The following is a 20,587-nucleotide window of genomic DNA, read 5'->3' as shown; positions in this document are numbered from 1 at the left end:
AATCAATCAATCAATCAATCAATCATTCACAGCACATTAAACATTACAATACAGTAAAATATTTTGAGTGCTCTGGAATCCACATTCAAGCAGCCAGTATGAGGATGACAGGATACGCCCTGAGTCTGCGGAGAGGGGTGGCATACAAATCTGATTAATAAATGATTAATAAATACGCATCTTATTCAAGTATTTATTTTTATTTATTTATTTTATTTATTTATTATTAGATTTGTATGCCGCCCCTCTCCGCAGACTCAGGGCGGCTAACAACAATAGTAAAACAACATATAACAAATCTAATATTTAAAATAATTTTAAAAACCCTAATTTAAAAACCCAAACATTTATTTTGTTAGTCTACAGAGAAGTTGTAAACGACTTAGCTGAACATCTAGGTTATCATTGCATAGAGTCTGATGTAACATTCCGCAGCTGGTTCTGAAAATGTTGTGGGATTTCAAGGTGAGTTGAGGGGAAGAGTGAAGAAATTTCCTAACCTTGAGTCACTGATGGGAAGGAAGTAGCTGGTAGTTGTGTGCGTGAGAGATTTAATGTGACCAGATTCCTGTCTATGGGCGAGGTAAGCAATAAGCATACCCCTCTGTTCAGCTCCTTGTGTCTCTCTCCTTGTTCCTTACACCTGGTAAATGTATCTTTAAAAAAGTATTGGCCAAAGTATTAACCCTCTCTTTCTTTTCAGTAGAGGTGCTGAGAACCGGCATGGCTTTCGCCAACAGACCGTAGTTAGAGAGAAAGGCAGGAGATCTGCAATCCGGGGCCCGGCGTATATGTTTAATGATCATTCAACCAGCCTTTCTATCGAAGAAGAGCGTTTTCTGGAAGCAGCAGAATATGGCAATATCCCTGTAGTCCGTAAAATGCTGGAGGAATGCGCTTTGCTCAACGTGAACTGTGTGGATTACATGGGCCAGAATGCGTTGCAACTGGCTGTGGCTAATGAACACCTGGAAATCACAGAGCTGTTGCTGAAGAAGGAGAACTTGTCACGGGTTGGGGATGCGCTACTCTTAGCCATTAGCAAAGGCTACATCCGAATCGTGGAAGCCATTTTGAACCATCCCGCGTTTGCAGAAGGGAAGAGACTGGCCACAAGCCCCAGCCAATCGGAGTTGCAACATGATGACTTTTACGCCTACGATGAGGACGGAACCCGTTTCTCCCATGACGTGACCCCCGTTATCCTCGCTGCCCCACTGCCATGAGTATGAAATTGTCCATATCCTGCTGAGGAAAGGCGCTCGGATTGAGAGGCCTCACGATTATTTCTGCAAATGCAGCGAATGCAACAAGAAGCAAAAGAACGACTCTTTCAGCCATTCTAGATCCAGGATCAATGCTTACAAAGGTTTGGCGAGTCCAGCATATCTGTCTTTGTCAAGTGAGGACCCAGTTATGACGGCCTTAGAACTCAGCAATGAGTTGGCTGTGCTTGCTAACATCGAAAAAGAATTCAAGGTAAGATGTCAATCAGTGGATAGGCGCGAATTGTCATTACATAACCTCTTTTGGATCAGGGTAAATATCTTAAACTCTTTTTCCATTATCATAAAAATACACATAAATCATAAAAAAAGATTTTAGCACTGGCAGCAATAGCACTTAGACTTATATACCACTTTGTAGTGCTTTACAGCCCTCTCTAAGCAGTTTACAGAGTCAGCCTATTGCCTCCAACAATCTGGGTCCTCATTTTACCTACCTTGGAAGGATGGAAGGCCGAGTTAACCTGGAGCCTGGTGAGATTTGAACTGCCAAATTGCGAGCAGTCAGCCTGCAATATTGCACTCAAACCATTGCGCTAACGTGGCTCATTTTAAGAAAGTCTTAAAGTAGATTTTGAAGGTTTGACATCCATATTTTGCATTCTAAGTTAGATGTAAAAAGTGTGTTTTATTTATTTATTTATTTATTAGATTTGTATGCCGCCCCTCTCCGTTTCTGTTTCTGTTTTATGGAGTGAATGATAATGAATGTTTTAAATTATTTTAGTATTTTTAGAGTTTTTTAATTGTATTAATTGGATTAGCTGTACTACTATGTTTTTATATATGTTGTGAGCCGCCCCAAGTCCTCGGAGAGGGGCAGCATACAAATCCAATCAATCAATCAATCAATCAATCAATCAATCAATCAAGCAAGCAAGCAAGCAAGCAAGCAAGCAAGCAAGCAAGCAAGCAAGCAAGCAAGCAAGCAAGCAAGCAATACATACATACATACATACATACATACATACATACATACATACATACAGTCACATATTCAAGTCAGTTTGCAAAGTTAAAACTAATATAGGTACTAATTACTAATTATTAATATTTTCCTGGGGACATGATGGTTTAGCAGTTAAAGACTCTAAACTTGTTAACTAGAAGGCTGGCAGCCCAGGTTTGAGACCCAAGTGCCATGCGATGGGGCGAACTCCCATGATTTTCTCCAGCTCCTGCCCACCTAATATGTCAAAAGCATGCAAATGCAAGTAGATAAATAGGTACCATTTTGATGAGAAGATAACAGGGTTCCATTGCCTTGATGTATTGTTGTACTGGCCTCATGACCATTATCATAATCACTGGTATAACATTCACTAATCTTCACCCATCGGGAAGCAGAAAATTCCACAGCTAGACCCAAAGTAGAACACATTACGTAGTAGAGCAGTGATGGCCAACCTATGGCACGGGTGCCACAGATGACACACAGAGCCATATCTGCTGGCACATGAGCCGTTGCCCTAGTTTAGCTCCAATGTGCATGTGTGCGCCGGCCAATTGATTTTTGTCTTGCACAGAGGTTCTGGGAAGGCGTCCGGAGGTATGGGGAGAGTGTTTTTATCCTCTGGAGCCTGGGGAGGGCGAAACACGAGCCTACCAGAAGTTGGGAAACAGGCTGTTTCCGGCCTCCAGAGGATGTCCGGTGGGTGGGGGAAGCTGTTTTTTCCCTCCCCAGGCATAGAATTATGGGTGTGGGCTCCCACGCATGCGCGATAGCATGCACACATACCTTTTTGGCACCCGAGGAAAAAAAGGATCGCCATCACTGTAATAGAGCCTTCCTACTCCCAACAGCTTACTTAAGAGAGTTCTTTCCTCTTGTGTTCCTGGGAATGGGAGAGCCTGTTTACTCATCAACTTCTTTTCCTTCAAAGAACGATTACAAAAAATTATCAATGCAGTGCAAGGACTTTGTGGTTGGACTTCTTGATTTGTGCAGAAACACAGAAGAAGTGGAAGCTATCCTCAACGGAGATGTCGAACTGAACCATGGGGAGCACGGACGCCCAAGCCTGAGTCGCTTAAAACGGGCTATAAAATATGAAGTCAAAAAAGTGAGTTCTGAAATTGAGGGTTTTCAGTTAAGCCCCTCGCAATTATTCAATACTGTTAGCATGGAACACCAAAAATGGTCTTAAGTAGTGGTGACATCCTTGTCTCAAAGAGGCATTCTCTAGCATTTAAATTTTTTTCGGTATAAATTTTTTTATTTTTCTCCACCATGAAATAAAACAATATACAGTGATCCTTTGATTTTCGCGATCTCGATTATCGCGAAACGCTATACCACAGTTTTTCAAAAAATATTAATTAAAAAATACTCCACGGTTTTTTTGCTATACCGCGGTTTTTCCCACCCGATGACATCACTCTCTTCCTTCCTTTCTCATCTTTCTTTCTCTCTTTCTTTCTCTATCTTGCTTCTTCCTCTCTCACACTCTCTTCCTCCCTCTCTCATCTCTTTCTTTCCTTCTCTCTCTTTCTCTATCTCTCCCCCTCTTGCTCTCGAGTGGCGGGCGGCGGGTGGGCGAGCGGCGGGCGGGCAGCAGCGAGGAGCCGAAGATCAGGGTTTCCCCTTTGCGTGGGCGGCGGGGAACACCCAGGGAAGGTTTCTTGGGCCGCCCAGCAGCTGATCTGCTCGGCAGCGCTGCTGCAGGAGGACCCGTGTCCGAAAGCCGGTGAGAGGGGTGGATCGGGCGGGCGGCGGGCGAGCGGCGGGCGGGCGGGCGGTAGCGGCGAGGGCGCCGGACGCGCTGGGGGGGCGGGGGCAGCCGACATTCAAAGCAATCTTTGTCGGCTTCCGCACTTTCATCGCTTTCCGGCTCCACCATCTGCGCATGCGCGGCCATGGAAAAAAAGGCGTGCGCATGCGCAGATGGTGTTTTTACTTCCGCACCACTATACTGCGGAAAATCGATTATCGCGAGAGGTCTTGGAACGTAACCCTCGCGATAATCGAGGGATCAGTGTATGCTTATAAACGCAACAACAATGCTTAAAATCAATCATATACAAACTTTTCTTTTCTCATTACTCGCTCAATGGAGGGTCTTATCTCTCTTCCCATTTAAGTTTTTGATATTCATGTATTTTGGAGAATGATTGGTGCTGATCAGTCTATCTCTTCACTTGATAGCATTTTTGTAGGCTTTCCTTGCTTTCAAGGAATTAGCCACAACTCCTTGATTATATGACATCAAGAAGTCCCACTTTTTGACAATCATTAAAAATCATGCTGCCAATCTTAGTGGATAATAATAATAAAAAGATACAAGGGTTGCCCAAAAAAGTAATGCACCACATTTTTTTCTTCAACAATTATTTATAGAACACAATGAAACTTACACACACAAGAAAGAATGATGTTTCTTCTACACTCCCTATTTTTCCATGTAATCTCTGTCCTGTTTTATGGCCTTCCTCCAGCGAGACACAGGGGCATGTATGCCCTGTCAGTACCACTCCTTGTTCTGGCCCCGAAGCCATTTCTGCACTGTGCGAACTGTTCTAATGGCCTCACCCCTCTGTGCCCAGCGACTAACCGTACTTCTGTCGACTGCAGATTCTCCATAAACTGTACACAAATGTTTGGGAATGTTCCCAACAGTTTCTTTCTCCGCAGTGAGAAATTCAATGATGCCGCCCTGGCTTGTAATGTACATCACTTACAGATGCCATTTCAAAACACTGCTGCAGCTACGCTATCTGTCTGAAGAAACACAAAATTTACACACACCCTCCTGACAATTCAAATAATGTATAGTATATCTAAAGTTTCGCATTCGTAACATTACTGTAGGCTGAGAAAAAAAATTCATTGCATTTTTTTCTGTCCGACTCTCGTATCTACTTTTCTAGTATGGTTAACTCTGGAAAATTTAAATAATTAGTTGAGTCTGTCATTATTTTAAATATAAACAAACTAAAATATATTATCAGTTCCAAAGGTGTAATAGACTTATACCACAAATAACAATTCATAATTATGGATTTCCTTCTTTTGCAAATCCACAACTGACTGTACATGATCTATGGTTGTGAAGTTTTTTATTGTGGTTTCTCATTTGTGTTTTTTCTCCTTTAAGCCAATATTGATATTTGCATTCAGTTTTCATCCTTGATTACCATCTAGTGATCCATTAATACGTAGCTGTATCTATTTGTGTGTTAAATAAATAAATAAGCCAATGCATATTCAATCAAATGTGAATAACAAAAGCCAGCCTCAAAAAGAGTGGCCTGAGCGGCGTTAGTGAAGCAGTTGATTGGCGCTCTGGCACCAGTTCCTGTGCTATGGGCTGAGGTTGAGGGGCCTCCTACACCCCCAAAATAATAAGACTCCCCCAATAATAAGGCCATATTTCAGGGGTCAAAAGAAAATAAGACACTGTCTTATTTCTTATTTTTTGGGAAAATACAGGTACTTCTTTTATGAGATGTTGTAATATCATAAAAGGGAATGGTTCCTACCATCAGACTCATGTTGCAAAAATCCCAAAGGATATTATTAGAGTAATATCTTAACAGGATACAGTAAAATATACCATTGACTGGACTCAGTCTAGCACATTTTATGCTCCTATTTGTAGTAGTAGCCGCCTGGAGACATTTGTTGGAAGGAAAACCTTAAAAGCAATATTGGTGAAAACTGAATTCAGCCCTTCTGTTGCTGAATTTTTTCTGTTTCTTTCATTAAGTAATCAAAATTCTCTACTTAGAAAAAAGCATAAGGTATATAGAGGTTTCCCCTGACTTTAAGTTTCATGCTTCCTCATGCTTCCTTTGCGATTGTGGGTATGAAGATTATTTAGATTATTTTTCTGTTTTAATATTGCTTTAGCATCCTACTTTTGAGATGAGTGGCAGATTATGGCTAATGCTTCTTTCTCTCTCTCTCTCTCTCTTTCCTTCCTTCCTTCTTTCCTTTCTTTCTTTCTTTTTTTCCTTTCTTTCTTTCTTTCCTTCCTTCTTTTCTTTCTTTCTTTTTTTCTTTCTTTCTTCCTTCCTTCCTTTCTTTCTTTCCTTTTTTGCAGTTTGTTGCACACCCAAATTGCCAGCAGCAGCTTCTCTCAATCTGGTACGAGAATCTGTCGGGTTTACGACAACAGACCATGGCAGTGAAGTTTTTAGTGGTTCTTGCTGTAGCTGTTGGATTGCCATTCCTGTCAATGGCTTATTGGATTGCTCCATGTAGTAAGGTAGGAGTTGGTGCTCAGATGGGCCTGACCTCTTAATAACTTTGGGGCTTGGTTTGCATGTGGGAAAGAATAGATGATACTCTAAACTCGATGGCGGAAACTACATCATAAGCAACAGAATTGTCAATGCCTTGAACACACTAGCAGACTCTGTGGTTTCATACCCAAGCTCCCAAAATTGTAATTTTAGACTTTCTACTGTTGACCTCACCCCATTCCTAAAAGGTCTTTAAGGGGTATGCATAAGCGCGCCATCATGCCTACTGTTTCTGTCCTTTTATTTTTATTCATTTCATGTATTCAAATTATGTATATACTCATATGTATTATCTAATACTAGATTGACAAAATAGGTAGGTTTGGTAGGTAGGTAAGTAGATAGATAGATGAATGAATGGATGGACGGACGGACGGACGGACAGACAGACAAATGGAGTGGAATGGAATGGAATGGAATGCCGTGTGTGAATGACCTTGGGGATGGATGAAGTAAATAGATGAGCGAAGAGAAGCCTCTGGTGCAGGGGTTCCCAAACTTGGCAACTTTAAGACTTGTGGACTTCAACTCCCAGAATCCTCAGCCAGCTATCTGGGAGTTGAAATCCACAAGTCTTAAAATTGCCAGGTTTGAAGACCTCTGCTTTAGTGTCCCAATAGCCAGAAAAAAAGTCTTAGCAAGGATTTGTCTTAATGGATTAGACAATTAAAAATAGCAATGAGAAGTTTGTATCTTAAGACTGGTACGATTCTGTTAATATAGTCCTATAATAAAGTGGAATTAGTCCATCTAGTTGATTTACCTGAGACTGTTCCTCTCTGATTTACCTGAGACTGTTGACTGATATAAACTCAGAGGTAGTTTTTTGGACCAATGTCAGTTGCAATAAAATGAATCGCATTTTAATGGTAAATGATTTAGCTTTACTAGATAAACGGTCAAAGCAATGGAAACTGCAGTTTAATGTTTCCAAATGTAAAATAATGCACTTGGGGAAAAGGAATCCTCAATCTGAGTATTGCATTGGCAGTTCTGTGTTAACAAAAACTTCAGAAGAGAAGGATTTAGGGGTAGTGATTTCTGACAGTCTCAAAATGGGTGAGCAGTGTGGTCGGGCAGTAGGAAAAGCAAGTAGGATGCTTGGCTGCATAGCTAGAGGTATAACAAGCAGGAAGAGGGAGATTGTGATCCCCTTATATAGAGCGCTGGTGAGACCAAATTTGGAATACTGTGTTCAGTTCTGGAGACCTCACCTACAAAAAGATATTGACAAAATGGTGGAAGGTCTTAAGCATAAAACGTATCAGGAAAGACTTAATGAACTCAATCTGTATAGTCTGGAGGACAGAAGGAAAAGGGGGGACATGATCAAAACATTTAAATATGTTAAAGGGTTAAATACAGTCCAGGAGGGAAATGTTTTTAATAGGAAAGTGAACACAAGAACAAGGGGACACAATCTGAAGTTAGTTGGGGAAAAGATCAAAAGCAACGTGAGAAAATATTATTTCACTGAAAGAGTAGTAGATCCTTGGAACAAACTTCCAGCAGACGTGGTGGGTAAATCCACAGTAACTGAATTTAAACCTGCCTGGGATAAACATATATCCATTGTAAGATAAAATACAGGAAATAGTATAAGGGCAGACTAGATGGACCATGAGGTCTTTTTCTGCCGTCAGTCTTCTATGTTTCTATGTTTCTACATATATACCAAAAGTGGGAGGCTTGTGTTCTAGCAAAAATGTTTTCAAGGAAAAATTAAGTCTAGTTGCCATTTGAAACGCCCCCGCCCCCGGGTCCTGCTTGGAGTTTGCATTTTTCCATTGTGATCAGAAAATTGCAGCCACCCACTTTTAAAATTAAAATATTTCAAATCTAAAACGTTTTACTCATGCCTACTTTAAACTGTGAGCTGGTCATACTTGACCACATTAAATATATGTCAACAAAAGATTTAACTTATAGATACTCATTTTGATTGGAGGAGTGTTGAAGGAGAATCTCTCTTAGATTTATTGTTATGACTTGTACAATATTCTAATTTAATCACATTACTTTGTACACACTGTCTAACATTTAGGTACCTTAGGTCAGTATGTTTTGATCTTGTCCTTACAGCTAATTTTTAGCTTATTATCAAACAGATATATCCTTTATATAAAGACTGCAGGCAAATTTGCTCATGGGGTGTATCACAGTCGTGCTTAAAGCCTTAAAACTAAAGATACAGAAGAGCAGGCAGTCAATATGATTAAATTTTAATTGGACTTTATGATGAAAGGCAGATCATTGCGGGACATGGTGGCTCAGTGGCTAAGATGTTGAGCTTGTCGATCAGAAAGGTCGGCTGTTGGGCAGTTCGAATCCCTAGCGCGACGTAACGGAGTTAGCACCCCTTACTTGTCCCAGCTTCTACCAACCTAGCAGTTTGAAAGCATATAAAAATGCAAGTAGAAAAATAGGGACCACCTCTGTATGCCTTCAGCATTTAGTCATGCTGGCTACATGGCCATGGAGATGTCTTCAGACAGCGCTGGCTCTTTAGCTTTGAAACGGAGATGAGCACCGCCCCCTAGAGTTGGGAATGACTAGCACATATGTGCGAGGGAAAGCTTTGCCTTTACCTTTACAGATTAGATTAGATTAGATTTATTGGATTTATATGCCGCCCCTCTCTGCAGACGCTGGGCGGCTCACAACAATGGCAAAAACAATACATAGTAACAAATCTAAATTACAGTTTTAGGTTAAAAAAATTCATAAAAACAACCCCAATTTATTTATTTATTTTTTCATTCATTCATTCATTCATTCATTCATTCATTCATTTATTAGATTTGTATGCCGCCCCTTTCCGTAGACTCGGGGTGGCTCACAACATAATAAAACAATTCATAACAAATCTAATAATTTACAATTTAAAATTTAAAGTAGTTAAGAAAACCCCATTTTTAAGCAGACATACCTACAAAAAACAAACACACAATCAATCATACACCAGATTAATAGGCATAAGGTTTCAGCCCAAGATTTTACAGGTGTAATCCCTGTACTTTGCTGCTAGATTGCTTGTGGTTATATAAAGTTCCACGGGCAAATTCCAAATGAATAAAAATGAATGACATTTTCTATGCCGATAAAGTTCATCAGGATACAGGGAGAAGAAAGAGTTATTTGTCATACTAATAATGATTATCAAATGAGGGAACAGATGTAGACTTTAAATAAGCAAGCTTTGGCATTGAAAACTGGTCCCTGCAGTTTTCTTGGCAAGATCTCAGAAGTTGTCTGGGGAAGTGTGCCTGGTTTTCAGACCAGTGCCTTAATAATTACAACACTTACTGTCTGTCTCTCTGCCTATTTAAAAAACACACCATTATTTTAATGTAAATACAGTGATACCTCGTCTTACGAACCCCTCATCATACAACCTTTTGAGATACAAACCCGGAGTTTAAGATTTTTTTGCCTCTTCTTCCAAACTATTTTCACCTTACAAACCCAAGCCGTCACTATAATGCCCCGCCTCCGGACATCTGTTGCCAGTGAAGCGCCCGATTTTGCGCTGCTGGGATTCCCCTGAGGCTCCCCTCTATGGGAAACACCATCTCCGGATTTCCATGTTTTTGCGATGCTTCAGGGGAATCCCAGCAGCGCAAAAACGGGCACTTCGCTGGCAACAGAAGTCCGGAGGTGGGGTTTCCCAGCAAGGGGAGCCTCACCGAAATCGCAGCATCACAAAAACATAGAAGTCTGGAGGTGGGGTTTCGAGGACTTCCGTGAATTTTGGGCTTGCACGCATTAATCGCTTTTCCATTGATTCCTATGGGAAACATTGTTTCATCTTACAAACTTTTCACCTTACAAACCTCATCCTGGAACCAATTAAGTTCGTAAGACGAGGTATCACTGTATTGTGATTACTGACGTATAGTGTCTTACTGGACAGAGCCATTCAGAGCTTTATTTAGATCAGTGATGGCAAACCTTTTTTTTCCTTGGGCGCCGAAAGAGCATGCACAAGTGCCCACACCCGTAATTCAATGCATGGAGAGGATGAAAACAGCTTCCCCCACCCCCCCAGGCTGGAAATGGCCTGTTTCCCAACTTCTGGTGGACCCAGTCGGCTCATGTTTCACCCCTCCCGCCCAGGCTCCAAAGGTTTCTCTGGAGCTGGGGGACAGTAAAAGTGTTCTCCCCCCCCAGAGGCTCTCTGGAAGCCAAAAACGCCCTCCCAGATCCTCTGTATGAGGCAAAAATCAACTCACCGGCACACACATGCACGTTGGAGCTGAGCTAGGACAATGGCTCCCTTGCCAACTGATATGGCTCCGCGTGTCACCTGTGGCACCTGTGCCATAGAGTCGCCATCACTGGTTTAGATGATTGAAACTAATATTTGAACCTGTCATACATTTCTGCCATCAATGATCCCTTCTATTAACTATAATTCCTCTCTTAAGTATTGATCAGAAGACATATACATTTAATCCAATCTTTCATGTATTTGAAGTGTTTGAAGGAGTAGTTTTTCAGCATTTTCCTAAATAATAGAAGTCCCAGCAGAATTTAGGTCATAGAAAGAAAGTGCTCTTGGTTGTGTCAGTCTTTGAACATCGGATTTCAGGTCAGTCATGGATGGGATTATCACAATTGGATTTCCCCTTTGCAAGATTTTTTTTAATTAGTACCGTTTGAGAATGGAGATTTACTACAGTGAGTCAAAAATATGGGTCCCTGGGTCAATTTTCTTTCTAAATTTGCCTAAAAAACGCCTATTAATATTTTTTTCCTTTATGAAGCATATAAATAAGGGGTATTTCAGGGGTTTTTTTTGCAAATTGAGTTACATTGGGAAAATCTTGTAGAATGGAAAGAATTGATTTCTAACTATAACCGCATATTATTATTATTATTATTATTATTATTATTATTATTATTAATAACCGGGAGTCACTGCTCACAGTCACTCATGCCCTCATCACCTCGAAACTCAACTACTGTAATGCTGTCTACATGGGGCTACCTTTGAAAAATGTTCGGAAACTTCAGATCGTGCAGAATGCAGCTGCGAGAGCAATCATGGGCTTTCCCAAATATGCCCATGTTACACCAACACTCCGCAGTCTGCATTGGTTGCCGATCGGTTTCCGATCATAATTCAAAGTGTTGGTTATGACCTATAAAGTCCTTCATGGCACCGGACCAGATTATCTCAGGGACCGCCTTCTGCTGCACGAATCCCAGCGACCAGTTAGGTCCCACAGAGTGGATCTTCTCCGGGTCCCGTCAACTAAAGAATGTCGCTTGGCAGGACCCAGGGGAAGAGCCTTCTCTGTGGCGGCCCCGGCCCTCTGGAACCAACTCCCCCCAAAGATTAGAATTGCCCCCACCCTCCTTGCCTTTCGTAAGCTGCTTAAAACCCACCTCTGCCGTCAGGCATGGGGGAATTGAGACCCTCTCCCCCCTAGGCCTTTACAATTCTATGCATGGTATGTATGTATGTATGTATGTTTGGTTTTTTATATTAATGGGTTTTTAATTGTTTCTAACATCAGACTACTATTGTACACTGCTTTATTGTTGCTGTTAGCCGCCCCGAGTCTCCGGAGAGGGGCGGCATACAAATCCAATAAATAAATAAATAAATATTATTATTATTATTATTATTATTATTATTATTATTATTATTATTATTATTATTATTAATTGGATTTCTATGCTGTCCCTCTCCGAGGACTCGGGGAGGCTCACAACATATAATATACATAGTACACAACATATTAAATCCTCATATAGGTTCACTTTCCCTGGTTTTGTGTTGTCATTGGTTTATGCAAAGTAGTTTTATTTCCTTGCTGCTCATAAAGGATACATAAGGGCAAATTTTTCACTGTCTACTTCAGAAACGGGATGATGACTTACATTTCTGAAAAAAAATCATGACACAATAAATATGATATAGTGCTATTTATTACAGGTGATGCAAATTAATCCTTCTCTAGCTATTCTGCCATTACCTTGCTTTATTTTGATACTTTTTCCATATTTATGCTTCATTCCCCTGCTTTAGTTTTGCCTTCAGATTTATGACAGATTTAAATACAGATTTAAAAGAACAGAGCCAAGCTTTTTTGTCGATCATTTATAAAGTGCATTTTAATCATCAAAGTCTTCAACTGTTCTTTTGCAAGCTTTGTCAAGATCATTAATAAGAGTGATTAGGAACAGTTGGCCATCTGGCCCTGGAAGACAGCTGCTTATTTTTCAGAAGCAAGGCAAAACTTATTTTAGGCAACCCTCTGAGCAAACATAAAACTTAGGAAATGCAGCGAGTCTCATTTTGGAATAAATGTACAGTGTTACGCTTAGTGTGACTTATTGGTTTGGGAAAGGTATACATTAATTCCATACTCTGCTTGCATCCATGAAGGATACACATGGGCAACATATTCACTGTTCAGCATATTCACTATTCAGTTCTGGAGACTTCACCTACAAAAAGATATTGATAAAATTGAACGGGTCCAAAGACGGGCTACAAAAATGGTGGACGGTCTTAAGCATAAAACTTATCAGGAAAGACTTAATGAACTCAATCTGTATAGTCTGGAGGACAGAAGGAAAAGGAGGGACATGATCGAAACATTTAAATAACATTTAAATAGTATTGGATTTTTACTGTATATTGTTCATGTATATTGTTCATGACTGTTGTTAGCCGCCCCGAGTTTTCGGAGAGGGGCGGCATATAAATCCAATAAATTGAAATTGAATTGAAATAAGTTAAAGGGTTAAAGAACGTTCAGGAGAGAAGTATTTTTAATAGGAAAGGGAACACAAGAACAAGGGGGCACAATCTGAGGTTAGTTGGGGGAAAGATCAGAAGCAATGTGAGAAAATATTATTTTATTGAAAAAGTAGTAGATGCTTGGAACAAACCTGGTAAATCCACGGTAACTGAATTTAAACATGCCTGGGATAAACATATATCCATCCTTCCATCAGCCTTCCATCCTTTTGAGATGGGTAAAATGAAGATCCAGATTGTTTGGACCAATATATGCTGACTCTGCAAACCACTTAGAGAGGGCTATAATGCACTGTGAAGCAGTATATACAGTAAGTCCAAATGCTAATGCTAACTTACAGTGGTTCATTTAGTTCAAAATTACGACAGCATTGAAACAAGTGACTTACTTTTCATACTTACGACCATTGCAACATTCCCCAAGGTCATGTGATTAAAATTCAAATAATTGGCAACTGATTGTCCCAGGGTCATGTGATCACCTTTTTCAACTTTCTGAAAAAGTTCATGGGGGAACCAAATTCACCAACAACGGCAGTGATCCACTTATTTAACCCTTTAACATATTTAAATGTTTCGATCATGTCCCCCCTTTTCCTTCTGTCCTCCAGACTATACAGATTGAGTTCATTAAGTCTTTCCTGATACGTTTTATGCTTAAGACCTTCCAACATTCTTGTAGCCCGTCTTTGGACCAGTTCAATTTTGTCAATATCTTTTTGTAGGTGAGGTCTCCAGAACTGAACACAGTATTCCAAATGTGGTCTCACCAGCACTCTATATAGCGGGATCATAATCTCCCTCTTCCTGCTTGTTATACCTCTAGCTATGCAGCCAAGCATCCTACTTGCTTTCCCTACTGGTTTTATGGTTCAGACCTTCCACCATTTTTGTAGCCCATCTTTGGACTAACCTGGACTAACCTAAATCTAACCTGAAAGAAGTTTTCTTCTTTTGACTTGTCTTGCAGTTGGGTAGAATCATGCGTGGGCCGTTTATGAAATTTGTGGCACATGCCGCCTCTTTCACCATTTTCCTTGGGCTCCTGGTCATGAATGCAGCAGACCGATTCGATGGCATCAAACTAAAGCCCAATGAAACCATCAAAGACAGTGCGAAACAGCTGTTTCGAATGAAGACCTCTTGCTTCTCCTGGATGGAAATGCTGATCATCTCATGGGTAATAGGTAAAAATATTCCTCAGAGTTTTGTTTTGCAATCATAGCAGAGGTTATAGATGTTTAAAGATGCTTCACAGATAGTCCTTGGTTAACCACGGTAATTGGGGCTAGAATTTCCATTGCTAAATGGAATTTACAATTTCAATTGTAAAACGAGAAAGTCCAGTTGGCCTTTGGGACAACCATGGCAGCTTCTTTGGGACAACCATGACCTGGATGACTGAGAATCTCTACAGACTTTTAGCTATCTAATTTGGGATGAACATTCTTTGAATGGTCTGGGAGTAGGAATGGATTTTCAGAGAAGAATTGCAGACTATAGGAACATGTCATTGGCTTAAAGGTGGCCAACTTGATGTCACTCACATCAAGGGTTAGGGTTAGGGTGCCTGGCCTCTCCTCGCCTCAAAGAGATACACGTTTCCTATCTATTTGCTATTACTGAACATCCAAAATATACTATTTAATTCTATGTATATATGCCATATATGTACATACATATTACACACAGGCGCACCAAAAATTCATTATGTACTATATAAACTGTATGTGTATGTAAACACACACACACACACACACACACAGCTCTTCTAAAATTATACACATTCAATCTCATTTATTGCGATAGGAAAAACATACCCTGAGCCTAGAAGGGGGGGGGGGGGAAATCAATTTTATTTTACCGGTTCTGCATATCTGACCAAAATTTTTCTACCGGTTCTGCATAACTGACCGTACCCATAGGAGCCCATCACTGTCCAGAAGCACCATTCATATGACCCTGAGGACACAGATAAACCTCCAAGTGCCTCTAGGACCCTCTAAAAGGATGCAAATGACCAGTTGTCTACAAGGAGTATAAATCCTTCCATTCTCCACTATCCTGTCAAAGTTGAAGAAGCTTTTTGGATAAGAAGCAAAACATCTTTAAAAGAAAAAACAAAGTTGCCTCCTGTAAAAGCACTTTTAGGATTACAATTGCAATGCAATTCTGGCAGTCCCCAGTTACCATAGTTAAGCAAGTGTGGGTTGTTGATTTTTATTAATATTGATTGTTTCTTCATTGCTTATTTGACCCCTATGACAATCATTAAGTGTTGTGCCTCATGATTTTTGACAAATCTATATTTTCTTTTATGTACACTGAGAGCATCTGCACCAAAGACAAATTCCTTGTGTGTCCAATAACACTTGGCCAATAAAGAATTATATTCTATCCTTAATGAGGACCTCATGCGATCACGACTTTTTTCGCAACCATTAATTTTGCTTGTGAGAAGCCAAGTCACAAATCATAATTAGTGTTGACAATCAGAAATCCAGGCCAAGCATCCTGGTCATCTTGTGACCCTTTGAGTTGCTGTGCCAGTCGGAACTTTGAGGATTGGTCATAACTACCATTCATTCAGGACCATCCCAAGCTAAATGGTTGCTGCAATATCACAACATTGAAAAATGAACTAAAGGAATTTACAATTATATATTAAAGTCCCAAACCAGGAAAAAGACCAAGCATAGAACACATTGCTTATTCATATGAGTACCATTTTTGGAGTCAGACTCATTGTAGTTGGACCAATTAAACTGATCTCAAATGTCCATATGTTATACATTCATCTCTGATAATACATTTCATAGTCGCATTAAAAAATAGCTTGCAGCTGACATGTTATTAGTTCCATTGCAATTTACATTTCACAATCTTAGAAAGAAGAATTCAAGCTTTAATGTATTTCCTGACCATCTGCTTATTGTATTTTTGCTGTATGCTGTGAAAAACAAGGTCAAACGTTACCATGAAAGCACTACAGAACTATTCGTCTGTAGAATTAACAACATACATCAACGGGAAAAGACATTATTTCATTTCTGGCTATGTAAATAGAGATTATTTTGTAGCAATGTTTTTAAAAAGAATTTGCAGGTTGACATAACATTAATAAGTATATGAAATAGTGAATTCTAGAAAAAAGTTGTATGTAACACAGGAGAGAGTCGGCTTGATAAAACCTGGTATTCCAGATAACTAAGTACAATTCTTGAGAAGTGAATATAGAATTATAGAAACATAGAAGATTGACAGCAGAAAAAGACCTGGTCCATCTAGTCTGCCCTTATAGTATTTCTTGTATTTTATCTTAGGATGGATATATGTTTATCCCAGGCATGTTTAAATTCAGTTACTGTGGATTTACCAACCACGTCTGCTGGAAGTTTGTTCCAAGGATCTACTACTCTTTCAGTAAAATAATATTTTCTCATGTTGCTTTTGATCTTTCCCCCAACTAACTTCAGATTGTGCCCCTTGTTCTTGTGTTCACTTTCCTATTAAAAACACTTCCCTCCTGAACCTTATTTAACCCTTTAACATATTTAAATGTTTCGATCATGTCCCCCCTTTTCCTTCTGTCCTCCAGACTATACAGATGGAGTTCATTAAAGTATATATACAATTATTAAATGTAATGTGAATAAATTAAGAACTGAGGGATAAATGAACTAGTGGCGTACATAAGTGTACTAGTGTGCCTAACGTCCCCTGTCCAATTGTCTTTCCTTATTTCATATATCATATACTGTATATTCTCTCCCTCTCATATAGTCCTCTTCTTTTTTTACTTACTATCTTTATATATATATTACTAAATGTCTATTCTCTTTCATATGTATTGTATATTGGACAAAGAATAAATAATAATAATAAATAATAATAATAATATATAAAAAAGAGAAACATGCCCACTTTTATCCTAAAGTGCTCGAATGTGGCATTAGCAAAAGTATTCAAAAGTATGCTTTGGGTATAATTTTTTTTATTTTTCTCCACCTTAAGATAACACACATGTAAATAACAAAACACAATACCAATATCCAACCGAATACATGTGCCAAATTTCCATATCATTAATGTGCTTTAAAGAGTTTCTTTACTTTCTGCTTTTCCCTTCCCTTCCCATAACTCCATCTCTCCAAACTTTAAGAATAAAGACAAAAAAGAACCCCTCCCCAAATATATCCTCAATATCTAACATTCTATAAGTCCCATATTCTTCATTATTTACGGAGAAAGGGAAAGAAAAAAAGAATTCCTCTCACTCCAACATTTAGCTAATTCCCTAGTGAAAATAGTTTTCCCATATAAAATAATATAAAGCATGAACTATCTTAAATTTGTGTTACATTAGCATCAAGTGCTGCTACCATTTCTTTTATCATCTGGGTGTCTACCCACTATTTTTCCAAAGATCTATGTTTTATCAATCCTTTGTAAAGGTGGGTTCCTACCAGTTTGGACTGGTTATATAATAATAATAATAATAATAATAATAATAATAATAATAACAACAACAACAACAACAACAACAACAACAAAAACAACAAAAACAACAATAATAACAACAACAACAACAATAACAACAACAACAACAATAATAATAATAATAATAATATATTAGATTTGTATGCCGTCTCTCTCCGAGGACTCGGAGCAGCTTTTTTTCCCTAGTGCTGTGCATTTGCACACAAAGCACGCCCATGGTGCACAATGTGTGCCCATCCCTGCGGCGTGACCCTGAGCGAACCGACAGTAAAGGAATCCAGAACCCACCCCATGTCTTCTGTATCACTACAAAAATTGATGTAACTGCTTTAAGAAGTTTGACTTGAATAACTCATACAACAGCCTGAAAAAAGTAGGATTGCTTAAACGGGAAGTAATCTGCTTGCTTGAAGTTTAAGAGCTTCTTCTGAATCATTTTCAAAGCATACTTTGACCCATGAAATGACAAATCTGTTATACTGTAATATATGCTCGTTGAAAATGCCAGCTTGAACTCAAGGTACCAAGTAACAGCTGTACTTTAATGCTTCCCAGTGCAGCAAAAGCTGAGACATGGCTTGTTTTTCATCTGGGTTTTTTTTCGCCTTTTGACAATGCCTTTGTTTGCAGCAAATCATAATGGTTCCACCAGGAACGCAGTTCAAAGCAATTCTACTTTAGATTAAATATTCAGGTCAAATAAATCTCAACTGTGCTGAAAAGAGAAAGTTTGTGAAATTTTGTAATAAAATAGAACTGACATTCGGGTCTTGATCTATTCAGTCTGTTCTTTGTCTCACCCACTACCCTCCCTCCCTCCCTTCCTTACATTACAACTCAACTAATTTGGCTGTTTTCAATCAACCCTAAGAATAAAAATGTTTTATGGGTTCTTCTGCATAAACATTTGTACCTCCTTGCTTGGTAAAGCAATTTTGTTTAGCTTTTTTTTTTTTTGGAAAGGGATCAGGAAGGTATTAGCATTAGGAAGCAACACCACAAAAGCATAGAACAAAATAGGTCATAATAGGTAAATAAATGGTGAAGGAACACCTAGCTGTTTTGAATATTACCTATGGCTCAGGGCCAGACTATTTACGGGACCATCTCCTGCCGCATACCTCCCAGAGACCAATAAGAGCTCAGAGTTGGCCTCCTCCGGGTCCCGTCGACTAAACAATGCAGGTTGGTGGGACCATGGAGGAGGGCCTTCTCTGTGGCTGCCCTAGCTCTATGGAACCAGCTTCCCCCCCGATATCCGTACTGCTCCCACCCTGCTGGCCTTTTGCAAGGCCACAAAGACCTGGCTTTGCCGGCAAGCCTGGGGCCCATAAATTTACATCTTCAATGGCCAATTGTATGAATGGTGTGTATGTATATGAGTGTGGTTGCCATTTTTTATAATAACTTTTTATGGGGGTTTAGTTTGTTATGTTTTAACCTTAGATAATGTTTGACTTCTTTTACTGTTTTGTATCTATTTATATTGTACTCATACTGTTGTTGTAAGCCGCTCTGAGTCCATAGGGGTTGGGCAACATAGAAGTTGAATGAATGAATGAATGAATGAATCAATCAATCAATCAATCAATCAATCAATCAACCAATCAATCCCAAAGGGCTAAGGAACTGGTGGATCAGTGATGGGTTACTGCTGGTTTGGATCGGTTCTTTAGAACTGGTAGCTCTGATTCCAAGCCTAGATAGAACTGGTCCTCTGTATCAGTGAAAGTGGGCCCGTCTGCCCACTCCTGGGTTATACTGACCTTTAGCTCTGCTTCCGAAGCCCAGCTGATAAGGGGCAGCAGATTGAATAGCCACTCCACAATTCTTTTCCATGCTCCTTGCCTAGTTTGCAACGCGGAAGTTCTATTTCCTCTGAACTGCACACATGTGTGCAGCAAAGCACGCACTCGGTGAACCGGTTGTAAAGCCTGTAGCACCCCACCACTGCGGGGCCATCGCAGGGTCCTCACAGTTGTGTGATCAAAATTTGGGTGCTTGCCAACCAGTCTGAATTTACAAGTATAGTGGTACCTCATCTTACGAACGCCTCTTCTAATGAACTTTTCAAGATACGAATCCGGTGTTTAAGATCTTTTTGCCTCTTCTTCTGAACTATTTTCACCTTACGAACCCAAGCAGCTGCTGCTGGGATGAAGGGGTTTCTTCCCCCCCCCTTTTTTGAAGAAAGAAAAGGGAGGGGCTGCTTGGAGTAGGAAACATTTTGCAGAGAACAACGTGCTTGCAAAGGCACTGAAACAGTGTCTTTTGAAGAAAGAAAAGGGAGGAGGGAGGGGCAGCTTGGGGGAAGGAAAATTTTTGAAGAGAACAAGGTGCTTGCAAAGGAACTGAAACAGTGTCTTTTGAAGAAAGAAAAGGGAGGGGCGCCCCCCTTGCCTTTCTTCCTTCCCACTCACCCTTTAGCCTAGCCTTGCTTCTTCCACCCGCCCCCTTTAGCTGCTCCTCCCTGTCCTCTGTTCGCCTCCCTTCTAAAGTTTGGGATTTTCCTGAAGGATTTGCACGCATTATTTGCTTTTACATTGATTCCTATGGGAAACATTGTTTCATCTTACAAACTTTTCACCTTACGAACCTCCTCCTGGAACCAATTAAGTTCGTATGATGAGGTACCACTGTACAGATGATGGCTCTGCTTCCCCTCCCACCTGCCTATCCGTCCCCATCTCTGTTTTTTCAACCATTGTGCATCCTGTTCAGAGTCTTTCGGAGATAAGGAGAGGAACAAAGTCTAAAGCTAATGTCCCGTTGTCTTCTTTCT

At 39.9% G+C, this 20,587-nt stretch overlaps 1 protein-coding gene across 1 annotated transcript in view; it reads left to right on the top strand.

Moving 5' to 3' along the window:
• Nucleotides 1-20,587, top strand: part of TRPC6 (transient receptor potential cation channel subfamily C member 6) — an 85,652-nt gene that overhangs the window by 53,134 nt on the left and 11,931 nt on the right. The window contains 5 exon segments of the mRNA XM_070749662.1: nucleotides 704-1,214; nucleotides 1,216-1,479; nucleotides 3,170-3,349; nucleotides 6,329-6,493; nucleotides 14,276-14,492. Of these exon segments, the coding sequence (XP_070605763.1) occupies nucleotides 704-1,214; nucleotides 1,216-1,479; nucleotides 3,170-3,349; nucleotides 6,329-6,493; nucleotides 14,276-14,492 (1,337 nt within the window).

Source organism: Erythrolamprus reginae, chromosome 4 (genome assembly GCF_031021105.1).
Source record: "Erythrolamprus reginae isolate rEryReg1 chromosome 4, rEryReg1.hap1, whole genome shotgun sequence".
Classification (NCBI taxonomy): Eukaryota; Metazoa; Chordata; class Lepidosauria; order Squamata; family Dipsadidae; genus Erythrolamprus; species Erythrolamprus reginae.
The sequence above is the reverse complement of the archived record's forward strand: the minus strand, read 5'-3'. Positions and strand labels throughout refer to the sequence as shown.